General features: G+C 33.8%; 1 protein-coding gene across 1 annotated transcript; it reads left to right on the top strand.

The window, feature by feature from the left end:
* Window positions 1–11,108: 11,108 nt before the first annotated feature.
* LOC125842471 (replication protein A 70 kDa DNA-binding subunit B-like) lies at window positions 11,109–14,596 on the top strand. The gene is made up of 10 exons (XM_049521771.1): window positions 11,109–11,159; window positions 12,326–12,504; window positions 12,594–12,879; window positions 12,973–13,063; window positions 13,216–13,349; window positions 13,426–13,504; window positions 13,586–13,721; window positions 13,812–13,969; window positions 14,059–14,182; window positions 14,309–14,596. Exons 2-10 carry the CDS (start codon window positions 12,361–12,363, stop codon window positions 14,594–14,596), a joined length of 1,440 nt encoding a protein of 479 aa, XP_049377728.1. The 5' UTR covers window positions 11,109–11,159; window positions 12,326–12,360.
* Window positions 14,597–16,642: the final 2,046 nt, after the last annotated feature.

The raw sequence follows: 16,642 nt of genomic DNA on the forward strand, positions 1-16,642 counted from the left end.
ATGAAACAATAGAACCAAATGATCAGTGCCAATTTGAAGATTTCTTGCACACCTTATATCCTGCTAACTTACCGCCTTATAAATTAACGTTGAAAAAAAATTCTCCAGTTATATTATTAAGAAACTTAAATCCTACTGAAGGTTTATGCAATGGTACACGATTGATATGTCATGATTTTAAGTCACATTTTATCAGTGCTACTATTTGCAGTGGTGATTTTAAAAATAAACATGTTTTTATTCCAAAGATACCATTACTGGCATCACAAGATGAGAAGCTACCAGTTCCCTTCAAAAGAACACAATTTCCGATAAGGTTATGTTTTGCTATGACTATAAACAAAGCTCAAGGTCAAACATTAGATTTTGTTGGAATATATTTGCGTGAACCAGTTTTTTCGCATGGACAACTTTATGTTGCTTTATCTCGAGCAAAATATTCAGACAACGTGAAAATATTAATACGACCGCCTACAACAGAGGACACAAATGATCATTCTACACATAATGTAGTTTATGACGAGATTATTCGAAAAGCATTCTCATGATACTTTTAAAAGCAACAAATGTAACAACTAACCACCCTCATGCTACACAGTCTTAAATTTCAGATCATTTTACTTCAACTAGGTTTTTTAAACATAGGTAACAATTAATACTTCTGATTACTTTGTTCTTAATTTCACCTCTGTTTACATCTCATGATTTCAAGGTCCAACTAATTTCACAACTATACATTTCTCTGTTTTTTTCCTATTTTCCTCATGAGTTTATTTCATGTATGTTCTAACTTACTTTTGCCCTTGGTCCATTGTTTCTTCTTGTAGTTTTTTTTTTCATAATTGCAACGATCTACTGCCCATAGAAGTCACCGTGGAATTCAAGAACAATTTTGCTATTGGAAGAACACTACATTCAGTTCATCTATATCTGAACATTAATCTTTAAAACACAACAATTGTTGATGAGAACAGGTACCCCCACATCGTAATTCCTTTTTTTTCTTTCTCTTCAGTCTTTGTTCTTGTTAGTTTTTGTTCTTCATTGCATCTGTGAAAATATCAGTTATTGCCTATATTTACTTTTCACATGCATTACATCTTGCTTCTCTTTCAGCTTATCTATTTCTACCTGTAAATCTGTTGCAACACTCTTTCTTCCCATCTGTTACTCAATTGAACAAGTGTTCAATTATTTCTTTACGCTTTTACTATGCAATAAAACAACTCGCTCTTTCTCTTGTTATTATTACCTTACCCTTATTCAGAAGTGGCACTTACAGAGGACCAACACTGCAGCTGCTCATTGTACTAAAGGCAGTACTAACTATTCAGCCAAACACAACATCATATAGTAGTACAAATAGCAGTCTAAACAGTAGCCTTGAGCCTTTAAATTTTACCTTTGTCTGGCCCAATTTTATTGCCTATACTCACTTTATAGTCACGTGGAAAGAACTGAAAGCAACTCTGTCGCTCTCTATTTTCATTAAAACATATTCTCCATTCCTATCTTTTTGAAGCTTCAAACTGGTCACTATTTGCCCCTTTTCTACATCTATTTTCTCTTTCCAAAAATTTCTGTGTATTCTATAATAATCCTAAAATACCAACTTTATTTTCATTAAAACATATTCTCCATTCCTATCTCTTTGAAGCTTCAAACTGGTCACTATTTGCCCCTTTTCTACATCTATTTTCTCTTTCCAAAAATCTCAGTGTATTCTATAATAATCCTAAAATACCAACTTTTATCCTTGAAGTTGTAATGGGTATTTGTTCCCACTTCTTGGGGTCTTTTTTACTACATTTTCGGTTTTGCTCACTGTGTTATTGTGCGATTTACTTCTTACATGTTCCTAAATTGGCTTCAACTACTCATCCATGCTTCAAAATTGTTCTTGCCCTTCTTATTCTTCTCACTTCTATCTTTTCTCTTTCACATATTTACATTCTTCAATTTTTATAGTCACAATTTGTTCGTTTTTTTAACCCACTTGTTTACTATGCATTTTCCACTTTTTCAGCAGTTCATTGTACAATTTCCTCATCTGAAGTTCCTAATTAGATTTTATTTACTCATGTATGTTTCAAAATCTCTTTTTTATTGTGCAGAAATCCCCCACCTTAATTTTTTTACTGTCATTAGTTTGAACCAAACACTAATTGAGTCTGTGTGTGCTCTGATTCAGATCCATCTTTCCCACTCGCCCTCCATATTAGAATCTCCCTGCAGAGAACCCTCAATTGCTTCAAACTGTTGCAACGATGGTTGCCGTATCAACCCTTCAAACCTTAACCATCACTTCTCTTCATCAAGGTCTGACGTGGACCCATTATTTCGTCAAAATTCTCTTACGTTTTATGTCTTTAGATGTTCATTTCCTTCATTTTTTCTAATGTTTAATAAAATATCAGCGTTTTGATGGGTTTATAAGTACAATTACTGTATTGATGCTGGTTAGTCTGTCAAAATATTATTACGTTGTTCAAGTTTGTCTCAAAGCATCAATTTTTATTTAATATTTTTGACTATTTGACCTTCGTAATTCTTGACATTTTTAGTACTTTCAGTATTTTGATATTACAAACAGATTTCACATGGTATAACTTACATTCTTCATAAATGGAGATAAATATTACATGAATAGCACATCAAATAACAACAAGCACAATCCTTATTTAAGTTATTTACCATCTTCGTCAATCAATATAGGGAGCCATTTACATGTACCCTATGCATATGCTTCTACACTTACAAACATCTAAGTACATCGATCTATATAAACAATTTACATTTGTAAGTTAGTTTTACTGTCAAATTCAAGAAACATTCGCCTTCAAATTGTTCATTAATTCACATAAATTGGTACTTCTCCTCTCTCCATAGAAACATGTTTTTTGCATTTTGATTAATCATGTGTACTATTTTTCTTCTCTATAAAATACATTTAAACATTCAACCTTATTCACTCTCTTTGATTGCCAATTTTAAGAGAACTAACTCCACAATATTTTTTCACTTTCTTCAATTGCTCAGTATACTATTTGCCTGCAATGGAGATTCATGTTAAGGTTATGTCATGTACTTCTCTCTGCTACGAATATCTCTTTGTTCGAATTTCAAATGTAGAATGAAAGTACTCATGCTGTGTTCAACTTAACATGCTGTCTTTTATTCAGACTAGGAGCATGGCATGGTCATTATGGACACTTTTTCTTCAGTCTCGAAACTCTCTCATGCATTTTCTCAATGTAAGTCTTTCCAACTGATGTAAAGAAAAATTGTCCGTTTTACCTTTTTTGAAGTCTGTTTACTTCGGTTGGATTCCAACTTAATGTTTCTCTTCCTATGCCTTGTTGTGCATTTCTCCCGAGTTTGGTTTTTTTCGGTCAGTACATTTCAGGAGATTCAATATCCAATGTAAACAGTAATATCTGCTTACATGTAATCATTTATTATTAATGCATATGAGCTTGTAAAGAAGATAAGGGATACAAATGTGCTAGCTCTAAGCAATGTCGCTATACTAATAATATTGTTCAAAGTACAACCCTGCAAAAAATAATATATAACAATTGTTACTACATCCACATGCTATCTAACTTCTTCTTCTCCAGCATTATGTCTTACAAGAAAACAGGGAAACTACATTTTTCCTTCCAACACCAAAAATTGTAATGATTGCCTGTCATTTGCATGACAATTGCTCATAACTCTAATGAGAACATTTACGTAAATAACAGTACAAAGAAGAATTCTGAGAATAAAGCAACAGAAGAGTGTAACGTTGTTCAAACAAGGTAATTCTTCTCTCTTGTTCAACCTCTGCTTCTTTTTGGAGAATACATTTTGTACGTATACATGCTTCATTAATTCTTTCATTGATTAGCCATTTTATGTTGCTTCATAAATTTCTAATATAGTATGCATAAAAGTCACTATAAAAGTACTGTTAGTACAATCTCCCTTCAAATTAATGTCACATGATATTGACCACAAAATTAATGGCGAATCGACCTATTCTTTATTCTTTTCTGTTTATCTACATCTCTGTCAACCTTTGTTGAAGATTTCTATTCCTCTCCGACGACCTGCGCAGGTTCTTCTTCATGGCTTAAGCGAAATTTCAATGGTGACTCCATCTCTTCTTTATTGTTTTCTGTTTCTCTACAGCCTTTAAAAAACCTTTGCTCAAGATTTCTGTTTCTCTCAGACGACCTGCGCAGGTATTTCTTCATGGTTTAAGCGACCCTAATTTCTGTCCCTCTCAACTCTTCTTTCTACTTCTCAACTCTTCAATGGCAAATCCATCTCTTCTTCTGTGTTTTCAGTTTGTCTACAGCCTTTACATTTCTCTCTGAAGGTTTGCTGAACATTTCTGTTTCTATCAAATGACCTGCGCAGGTACTTATTCATGCTTTAAGCGAAATTTCTATGGCGAATCCATCTGTTCTTTACTATTTTGTGTTTTTCTACAGCCTTTAAATCTGTCTCTGAAGCTTTGCTCAACATCTCTCATTCTGTGGGACGCCCTGCGCAGGTACTTGTTCATCGCTTCAGCAAAATTGACACGTTTCCTCCATCAATTACTCTTTCTCCAATTCCTAAATTCTCTTTTCGTCAGCTCTTTCTGTGATTCCTGATTTCTCTCCTATAGACCATATTAGGCCATATTATACCGTATGTATGTGCTGCAAACTTCAGCTAAAGAATTGCATGTATTTGTCGGTTACACTATCTTCACCATCGAACCACCGCAACTCCTCAAAACTGTAAAAATGGCTTTCACACTTTCACTCATTCAAAACTTAGGATTTCAACGGTTTCTCCATTTCTGTTTTCCCTATTCTTTACGCTTTCAATTCCTTCAATAGTTGTCCAAACAAATTCATTGCCAAAAGGAAAAACAAACTTTTTCAGGTAATATAATTAATGATTCATTTCATTTGTTCCATATGTAGTTCTAAATTATTTCATATTGAATTTCAGCTAATAATCATTTTTTCCTGCAACAGATTGCCTGTAAGTCACCCATAGAAATAGCAGTCATACAGAACAGCCCACTGAGTCTGCAGCAGCCTGTTCATTATCACCACCTTAGAGGGATTCATTCAACTGCTGACCCAAACCTTATATAGATGCTAACCAGTCCACAACATTGAGAGACATCTCACACATGCTTACACATACCTTATATGTTTTTGCACATGATCTATACGATTTGATACAGGCAGGAGCTATTCTCCCATATTTTACTTCACCTGTTCACTCAAGTAAGAGGCTCTCTCATAATGGTAGTAAGATCAACTTTCGGCAATTTATTTGTGCTCCTAATTTAGTACTTCTCTTATTTATTTATTTACCAATGTTTGCACATCGCTTTTCCTTCAACTCTTTTAATTAGCGTTTCAGCTTTCTTCTATTTTGTGTTATTCCAGATACTCAAAATTATGAATGCCGATTAAAAATCATTACCTCGTACAAATATTTCATGTTATATAATTGATGATTCATTTCAGCTGTTCCATATGTCGTTCTAACTTATTTCATATTGAATTTCATGCAATTCAATATTCCTAAATAGTAACTCGATTTTGCAGCAAATTCCCTGCAACTGAACAGTACAAATACCGCTGATACAAAACAGGCTGCAGGAGCTTGTTCATTATCAGCACCTTAGAGAAATTGCTTCAACTGCCCACGCAAACCATATATACACGCTACCCCATCCACAAGATTCACAGACATCTGACACCTGCTCACAGGTACATTATATGTTTTGTCCCATGGTCTATACAATTTTATAGACACAGGAGCTATTCTGTCATAGTTTACTTCAGTTGTAACAAAAACATTTCAAATATATTCAGAATTGTTATCTTACGCATTTGTAGTATTCAGTCCAGTAGGAAACTCTCTCATAATGCTACTAGAACCAACTTATAGTACTTTATTTCTACTGCTAATTTACTACTTCTCTTATTGCTTTACTTTCCACTCTTCGCACATCACTTTTTGTTCAACTCCTTTAATTACCATTTCAAGTTTCTCCAAATTCCTGCTTTTCTGGACAGTCCAAACTATTAGTGCCTATTCAAACTCATTAACTGCTAGGCCTATCACTCTAGGAAAATAATTGCTTCTAAGCTTATCCTTACTTTCTTTCGTTAGCTTATCATTTCTTTTTTTCCAATTAAATATCCTTACAATATAGAGGCCATTTACATATTACACTTACATAAGAGGGAAAAAACTAAATAACAAAAAGAGCCACTATAATACAACATACAACTTTCATGTTGTCTGTTCGAGAAGAAACAATTCTTACATTCAACAATAGATGTCACTTCTATTTCTATGGACTTTACGTAAATTCCAAATTAATGGTTCGTCCTATAATTTAGCTTTCGTTATCAATGTGAATAAAAAAGAGTAAGCATTCTTTACTCTCTTTTTTCCCCTCCACTTTCTAGGTCCTCTATTCTTGAATAAGGACAGAAAACTTCTACAAAGTTACAAACTTTTGTGCTATCTTCAAATGCAAACTAAAATAATTTATTCGTTTTTCCCACAGATTACTCATCTCATATCTAAAATCAACTTTTCGTCATAAAGAGTTCTCTTTCGTTGAAGGAAATCTCATGGACCATCAAAAGCACTTGTCCACAAATATTCAAAATCTTAACAGAGATTCTGATTCTCTAAAGAGTCAGTCAGATTTAGCAAAGATGCTTTTCATGAATATCTCCATCAGCACCAGAAGCTTTACTATTCACTTGTACAACATCATCCTCCTTCGCTTCCAAATCTTCTAGCATTTTTTAGATCACTCAGACATCAACAACACCATTTTTAGCTGTTTCTTCCTCCTTAAGTGATACTGTACTTTCTAACTCTTTCAACTTTTCCAAATACAACTTAACTCTTCCGTCAACTTTAGCTTTCTCATTTTTTAGCTCCTCATTTTTCCTCTGCATATCCTTCAATCAATTATCCATCGATTGAAGGATATGCAAACAAAAAATGAGGAGGTAAAAAATGAAGAAGCTAAAGTTGAGGCAAAAGTAAACATGTATTTGCAAAAGTTCAAATAGTTGGAAAATACGATCTCACTTCAACAAGAAGAAGCTGCTAAAAAACGTGCTCTCAATGTCTCACTTATCCAAAAATTGGTACAAGATTTCAAAGCTCACGATGATCACATTGTACAAGTGAAGAGTAAAACTTCTGCTACTGATGGAGATGTTTAGGAAAAACAATTGTGACCACCTACGCCTCCATTAGTTAATTCAACTGCAAATGGAAATGAAAATGGCAGTGGTAAATGAAGAGATAAAGGTACTATTATGCTTATATCTGTCTTGTTCACCTTTTTTTTACTGTTATGTACTGAATTTGTCTATGCTCTTCAATTTCAGTTAAGGACTTACAGTTATTGACTGATGGTTTTTGTGCTATGCTTAAGCTTTACTTATCTATGCATGCATTTTGTAATTATTGCTTGCCTTTGGACCTAAACCTAACTCCTAATTAATTCAGCTGCAAATGGAAATGGAAATGGCAGCAATAAATGAATACATGAAGGTATTATTATGCTTATATATGTCTTCTTCATCTTTTTTTTACAGTTAGGTACTCAATTGCTCTATGCTCTTCAATTTCAGTTAACGACTTACAGTTATTCACTCATGTTTTTTGTGCTATGCTTAGGCTTTACTTATCTATGCATGCATTTTGTAATTTTAGCTTGCCTTTGGACCTAAATCTAACTCCTAAGTATTTATGTGCAACTGCAAATGTCGTAGACACTGATATAGTAATTGGATGCAGTGGATATGCTTTGTATTCCTTTGTTTTAAATTTGAAACTGTAGGATTAACATGCTGACATAACTGTAACTGCAGCCAGTGGTAATACGCACTTCATTTCTACAAAAATGAATCTGCTTAATTGTCCTGATGTCCACACATTGCATCCCATGCCTTCTACTACTGCTTCTGCTCATGTGAATACATATGTTTCCAACATACAAAACAAAAGACGGCAGTCACACCAAGCAGGTACACATGATTTCTCATGCTTATTCCTGCATTTCGGTTCTTATTTCTCCCAGTCAACCCATCTGAACTTCTTTTTCTTTCACAGCTGACAATATCGATCCTTCTCATTCTGTGCTCACAATATCAATCTTTTTTCTATGTTAATTGACCAACATATTTGCTTTTATATGTTGCATGGTGTATCAACAGAAGAGTCCAACGCTCTTCATTCTGTATGGAATTTATTATTCTTCATTTAACAAACTTTATCAACCATACTTCATTGCAGCTTCACCTTAATGGAAGAGCATAGGGTCTTTACATTATATGACATAGCATTAATTCAAAGGTAAACACAAACTACCCGTTTCAATTGCTCTCTCAACCTGTTAAAATTATTGTACCAGCTTCACATATTTGGGGATTACAATTCTGTATTTCTTAGTGGTCAAAAGGCAGCAAATGAACTTACCTACAAAGACAAAATACGACCTACATTTTACCGCCATGTGGTTTAGTCACAACCTTAGTTCTCAGGCTAAAATGTCATGAATTAACTAATAGACTACATGTTTCCACCGGGGCACATACAATCTGAACACTAACTTAGGTAACTCTGTCAGTTCCATCAAAACTACATACTTTTTTCCTCTTAAGCATATTCTGTGTAAATTTACAGTTCAACTTTGCTGAAAAATTAATCTTCTATATTTGCTTGCAAGTTAATTTATTTACTTTACAAATATATATAAAGCTTTAGCATTTTTATTCCACTTAGTATACATAATTCTACCCATAATCATATAAGCTCAAATCATTGACATTTAAAGTCCCTAATAACGTCAAATACAGATTTATGAATTTCCCGTACTATAGGAGAAAGGTAGAAGGACTGTCATTCAAGTTTCACATGTGGTAAAGGAAAAGGCAAAGGCAATGAAAATATTCTTTACTCAAAGGTATATAATCTCTAATCTTACATTAATTTTTCGCACACTGTCATATTATATATTTCAGCTATTTACTTTGCTTATAATTTAAGACTATAGTACACATGTTGATCGTAAACACTACCTTTGTCTAAGTCATGCTTTCCTCAGTCTGACGAAATGAATTAATTGCTTACACCTGTATGTTTAACGCTACTTCTGTAAATACAAAATAAATTAAGCCCACTTCTATTTTGCCTTTTCATTTTCCACGTGATTTAAACATTACAACAACTGCTGCCTCTCTTCGGTTGACACCTATTTCATACCTCCATTGCAGCTACCAGCTGATATTTGTTTCTGCCTCTACATCTGTAAATATGGAAACCTTCTTTCGAGCTACACTAAAGAGACAGTAAACTTTCGGAATTATCCAAACATCGAACAACTTTACCCAATGTATTAACCACATATATGCTTCGCCCTCACACACCACTGCTATTTACGCCGTTAGCACATATGTGCCTTTTAATATATGCTCTACTCTTGCTAAGCTGCCATTTCACCTTTTTGTTAATTACAATGGTCTCAAAAATGCAATCTTCATTTCAATCTTCGCTTTTGCATAGTTTTAACTAATACACTACATACTTGGTACACCTTATGTAGGATTTTCCAACTCACACTTCTTCAGCTGCTGAAATAGAGGACAAACTTCTGATTGACAAACGTAAGTTTCTGCATTTTCCTTCTCTATACTTTTTTCACCTCTGTTACTCTTCTGCTCTATTCTTCACTGTACATTGTACTATGTTATTCAGTGTTGCATGACCCTAATTGAACACGAAGATATTACCTTCAATAAAAGAACTTCGCTAAATAGTTGCCCTCAGCTGTCTACCACTAAACAGGAAATGAATGCAATCCTGCCTGAACAAACAACTACTAGCAAAAAGGATGCCAACAATCTGAGAAACCCAATTTGTTATCATAAAACACCAACTGAAAAAAAAGTAGCTCTTGTGGCACTACACCACCTACAATACTCTGCTAAAAAACATGCTCTTCCCCAAAATCTTGCTGCTCTCCATTCACCTGTTACGTCAACATCTCAATGGCAGAAGTTGTTCCACTTAGTATACTCAATTCTCCCAATAATCATACAGGGTCAAATCATTCACATTTAAAGTCCCTAATAATGTGAAATAAACATTAATGAATATGCCTTACTATAGGACAAAGCTACAAAGGAGTATCAGTGAAGTTTCGCATGTAGTAAAGGAAAAGGTAAAAGCAGTAGTTATCTCTGTGTGTTTCCCAACTTATTAGGCATTCAAATGTATTTTACTTTTAGGGAAATGCATTATCTGCCTTTAGTCTAACAGTTCCTACATTCAATTTTACAGTAGAAAGAAAATGGTAATCCTATACTATTTTTGCTACCATACTAATCAGATGACACATTATTTCACACATTATTTCATCTGTCTATCTGTGTACACACACACACACACACACACACACACACATATATATATATATATATATATATATATATATGTATGTGTGTGTATATGTATATGTATGTATATGTATGTGTATATGCACACATACATACATATACATATACACATACATACATATATATATATATATATATATATATATACACAAACAGAGAGAGAGAGGGAGAGAGAGACAGACAGACAGACAATATGTAAATACACATAGATAGATAAATAACTTTTTTTCCCCTTATTTAGAAAGAACAATTAAACTACAACTGTCTACTTCAAAATTGATGCAGTTTTGATTCCCAATGAAATAATGACAAAAAAAATAAAATATTTTACATTAGGTAGTCAAAGGTAATGATTTTGTCTCTTTTTTTACAACCAAATGTATTGATTTTCTGTCTTTTTTGGCACAATTTCATTGGCAACCAAGACCCCATCACTTTGTAAGAAGACACATGCAAGTTTTTTTGTCCTTTATAATTTTTTTTTTCTTTAAAATATTAAAATAACAAATTAGATATTAGATAAGGGTAATAGATATTAGATAAGGATAAGGTAATACATATATATATATATATATATATAATATTACCCTTATATATATATTATTACTCATACAACACAAATTTAATAGCCTTTCATTGAAGATAAAATTTTGCTCCCTTTCTCAGGTATTATTTCTGCCCTTTTCATCTTTTCTGTCTTCCTATTTTCAAATTTTGTTCCAGATTCTGCTTCTCACCAAAACAGAAAAAAAAGAAATTTCACAATTACAGTTATTAGCTGGACGTCAATTACTATGCTATTACATTTCTACTGATATTGCAAATGTAAAAGCCCAAGTAATAGCCTCCCTTATCAGTTTGATCTTTGATGGCTCATATTTAATGCTTTCAATACTATTAAATCGTTCATAGATAGATATACCATGGGCCCAAGAGTATCCTTTTAGCTTCATGCCCAATATGATCAAAATACCTGCACCATAGCTGTTTTCTGTTGTCTTTTTTGGGTTTATTTAAATAGTAACATCAAAATTGAGTTTCTATGCAAAAAATAGGAAACATTTTTGGTAAAACTAAATACTGCCTTGGGATATAAATGTGCAAAATTAGGTCTCTTCTACAAACTACATCTGCCATCATACTAAGTCATACATAAGCCATCACATACTGCCTTCAGTAAAGTTTTTCATACTGCTTTTCCCAAATGCATAGTCGTTCAACTCAAGTTTCAGAGATAATTGTTGTTGTTTTCATTTTCTGCAACATTTTCTTTCCCTGTAACAGATCCTCTGTGAAAAAACACTTGTCCAATTGTACTTTTCACATTAATAATGCCTGCTAAATGATTTTATGTGTTCATTGCGATCCACTAAAGGGCCCTAACAGATTTACACATCACTCTACTTCTGCTATAACAAGACTCTTGTTTTCCTTTTCATTTTTTCTTCATTTTGGTTTTTTTTGCAACATACAAACTTCATTATGTTTTCACCCAAAGAAGTAATAACACACAAATAGTTAGCAGCTGAAGATGGCAGCAAGAGTAAATACTGTGATACATGCTATGTCATCCTTTATGCGCTTGTACTTTACCTTGACTTTTTGTCCTAAGTTGGTTTTACACAAGTTTGTTAGGGCTTGATTACTACATCAAAACCTCCTTTACGCAGCTACAAGGTGTCTTTTATTCCACAGTGCTCCCTACTTTTCATTCATTTTTTCCTTCTGTCTGAAGACATGAAACAATCTTGCATATCCCTATCTTAATCACGCCTGTTCATAAAAACACACCAAAGCAGCTACTTTGACTTAATATTCCTGTTATCCTGCAGATACTACTATTTGGTTAACTATATTTCCTCCAAACATGGTACCAAGAGTGAACATCGACCAAATAGAACCAGCAACACGAGATTGGATTTGCAAAGTTCAAATTGTCGAAATAGGCCGGCCACGAGAAAGCCTAGACAAGAAATGTACATTCCAAAATTTAATTTTGGAAGATGAAGAGGTTAGCTCATTATTACATTTTGGATTATCACTATTGCTCTTTGGCTCTCAACTTAGTTAATCTGAACTTTATATCACCGCTACTTTCAGGAATGCCAAATTAAAGCCGTTATGTACAGTGACGAAATCAAGCAATATGCAGCTACACTTAAACTCCTCAATACCTACCTAATCTCTACTTCAAAAGTTAAACTGTCAGCAACTTCATACGGCAAACCTATACATAAATTTTACTGGATACTTGACAAAGAAACAGTAATTGAACAAATCAAATCATCTAATGAAGTTGAAAAAGCACTCCCACCGCCAACCAAGCTGAATATCACCAGCTTTGACCGCATTCCTCATCTGATGGTTGATTCTGCTGTAGAAATAGGTACATCCTTCGTACTTGCTATTATCAGACTGAAATATACCTCTTTACTGCTGCAGAACAGTTGCAACGTTTCATTATGTATTATATACGCAGATATACTAGCATTCGTTCTTCATTGTGGTCCTCAAAAGAATGCCGGTCGCAGTCATCATAGGTGTCGCGAAATTACCCTTTGTGACAATCAGTAAGTATCACATTTCGCATTCTACTTTCCCAGTTTCTGCAAATATTTTGACAACATAACCAGCTTCTGCATTTTTCTACTGACATCATCAATTATCATCTAAGCATTATCATAGTTCTTACTTTTCTGTACTTATGTTCCGACACTCTCAGGCGAAATCAGTTTCTCTTCACTCTGTGGGAGGATTTTGGAGAAATAGAAGGACTTGAAATCTCCTCAAAAATGACAACAGAGGCAGATCTGCTTGTAATCCTAGGAAGAAGTATAGGAATCTCTACTTATCAAGGTACATATGCAGTCACCTTCTTACCAACATTATTTTGTTCAATAACAAAACAATATACAACCTCTATGTTATACAGGGTTATCACTGCAGACTAGGTACAATTCCACAGTACGTGTGAATCCAAATTACCCACAGGCAGTGGCACTCATCAACTGGTACTCACATTACATATTTATTCTATAGCTTTACTTTGCATCTAAAGAACCTGCTAAACATATTATTTGTTCTAACAATAGGGCAAAAGAAAACAAAACACTCTTGTTACGTTCTCCATCAGAGAATACCTCAACAAGCTCATCTATCACTCCCATGATAGTCACTCCCGCTGGGCAACAAGTTATCTCTATTGCAGAAATCTCATCAGCACCTTCTGTAAGCCATACTTGAAGCTGCTTATTTCACTGTATCCTCATTCATTTTGTCATTCTGTAGCTTCGCCTAAATAATCAAAACTTCCCGCAGATGGGAGTATTCTATGTTGAAGCAGAGATGGCCATATTAGATGAGTTCCAAGACTTTTGTGTGCTTGAATGCTCAGGATGCAAGCAGAAGAAGCGGACAAAGGATCGAAAGGAATTTGAATGTCCAAAATGCAATCGGAAAACATCATTAGTGCCTCGGTAATATACTTTTTTTTTACTTCTACATTACACTTTCTATAAAATATAGCGTATATTATACCCATATTTGAAACTTCCCTTCATTTCAGCTGTAGCTTCCAAATTGATCTTATTGACAATACTGCTACAACCACAGCATCTATCTCTGCTGAATTAGGAGAAAAATTACTGTCCATGACAGCAGAAGACATATTTGACAGAACTTGCACTAACGTAATCTCTCATTCCCACTAGCTACTTGTACAGACTTATTGTCATAATACCATATATCTTCAGCACAAATAGTTTACCCCGTATGCTTTGTTCTAAACTGATTATTCTAACTTGTTTCATTTACAGCGACAATCATTGTCTCTTAATCATCTCCATGAGATGTTGTCAAACAAAGTCTTCGAAATTCAGCTAAGGAAGTCATCTTGGGGCAGCTCAAATACCACGAATGCCACTTTGTCCATTCTTTCCTACATGGAAAAACAACATACTCCACAGAGCACTACTGATAGGACTTGTAAAAAGATAAAGCCTTTGGAAATAAGTGAGGTAGAAGTGATGGCAACAACTGCTGCAGCTGGTCCTTCAAATGCACCGGCAAAATTTGAACCACCCACACCTGCCAAAAAGGTGTAAAAGGTCAGTCTACAACTCCTTTTCTGACCAAACTATAGCTCAAAATGATTATTAATTGCACATATTTACATTTATTTCAGAAAATGCTGCTACAGCTCTCTACTTTTACCTGTAATTTACTGATTTTTATACACATATCCGCATACTTCCTCTAAAACATTGTAAGCGTCATACTTATGTTATCCTCCTGCTTTTACACTTGCCCTTACTTGCTTCCAAATTTTTCAAGTTCGTTTTGTTTATGTCTGACATAACATTGTACAATCTCACATAAAGTCAAGGTTAAAACCCCTCTATCCATGCTCATATCCATACATTAATTATTATAACATAAGATTCCTGTCATGTTGACTGTTGTCTATGCTTATTTTAGTTACAACAGTTGACCAATTTCCTTACTTCCCAGTTAGCAGCAGCTCTTTCGTCCACTGCCACAAATTTTTTACTCCTTCCTACTTCTACTCCTTGCAACACCTCAACTCACATCCAATGAAACTGCCTTTCAACTATAAAAACCATAATTACGCTTTGAACATTTTATTTTTACCAATGTTGTTCACATTCATATAAATCACAGTCAAAGAAATCCTTAAGTCCGCTGTGTCTTTCTCCTAGCATAAACCTGTACCATCCTTTAGCTCTTTCATTAATGTTTCCCATTTCCTGGTGCAATATCAGCCTATTTACATGCTTCTCTGCATAACTTGCACTGCATACATTGTTCTCTATTTGTTAAATTCTACTTTCTTATTATGTCTTACACTATAATACACAGTTATCAAAAGGAACAATAGGAACAACGTTTCCGTCTACTAGCTAACCTCATTCAGCGTACACTATTAGGCCAATCAGACACAAATTCAACAGCAAATCTATCACTTTTATGCTGATTTCGTCATTTACTTTCTCTTTGGTCCCTATATTAAAATTTCTTTGCTTTTTGCTGCAATATTTGCAGTTTCTAACATACTTTAAACTGCCTAATTACAGGAACTCCATCACACCATTTTGCCACTTTTGGTTATGCTAGGGACAATATAAGGAATGACTGTCCCAGTGCTCTGGTTTTTTGCATCAGCAAGATTACCTATGGACAAGCAAACTGTTGTGTCCTCTAAATATGATAGACAATGACATGCTAATCTTATATACAAAAACTGCAACATGTACTATACTATTTTGGTTATATTACATTAGTTAGTATGTACAAATCGTTAAACTCGACATCATAGTTGTGTCTATTGTACATAATCTAAATATTTCTAATAGTACATAATATAATAGATCATATTATCTATCCTCTACAAACACCCTAACCCTTCATTCATTAATATTACAATATTTTTACTGCCATAATATTTTTACTATTGCACGGGCCTCCCCACCCTAGTACTATATAAGTGGTGGTTCCCTTGGACTACCAACTTACTATATATCATCATCATACTTCATACTATATATATCATCATACTATATAAGTGGTGGTACCCTTGGACTACCAACTTACTATATATCATCATCATACTTCATAGAAGTGGTGGTTCCTCAACTACTACCAAACCAATCAAAAATTGCCACGTGGGGCTAATTAATATTTCTTTCTTTTATATAATATTTTCTATTTCTACTTTCTATTTCTTTCTATTAATATTTCTTTCCTTTATATAATATTTTCTATTTCTACTTTCTATTTCTTTCTATTATATTCTATTTTCTATTCTACTTCTATCTATTTTTTTATTTTTATTTTACTTACTATATATCATCATCATACTTCATACTATATAAGTGGTGGTTCCCTTGGATTACCAACTTACTATATATCATCATCATACTTCATACTATATATATCATCATACTATATAAGTGGTGGTTCCCTTGGACTACCAACTTACTATATATCATCATCATACTTCATACTATATATATCATCATACTATATAAGTGGTGGTTCCCTTGGACTACCAACTTACTATATATCATCATCATACTTCATACTATATATATCATCATACTATATAAGTGGTGGTTCCCTTGGACTACCAA

This window comes from Solanum stenotomum, chromosome 10 (genome assembly GCF_019186545.1).
Source record: "Solanum stenotomum isolate F172 chromosome 10, ASM1918654v1, whole genome shotgun sequence".
Lineage (NCBI taxonomy): Eukaryota > Viridiplantae > Streptophyta > Magnoliopsida > Solanales > Solanaceae > Solanum > Solanum stenotomum.

What these genes read in the sequence shown, in the direction of transcription:
- LOC125842471 (XM_049521771.1), top strand. Translation starts at nt 12,361, where the DNA reads ATGGTACCAAGAGTGAACATCGACCAAATAGAACCAGCAACACGAGAT. An exon ending in TGATTCTGCTGTAGAAATAG is followed by an intron (nt 12,880 to 12,972) that starts GTACATCCTTCG and finishes TTATATACGCAG; the next exon opens with ATATACTAGCATTCGTTCTT. An exon ending in AAAACATCATTAGTGCCTCG is followed by an intron (nt 13,970 to 14,058) that starts GTAATATACTTT and finishes CCTTCATTTCAG; the next exon opens with CTGTAGCTTCCAAATTGATC.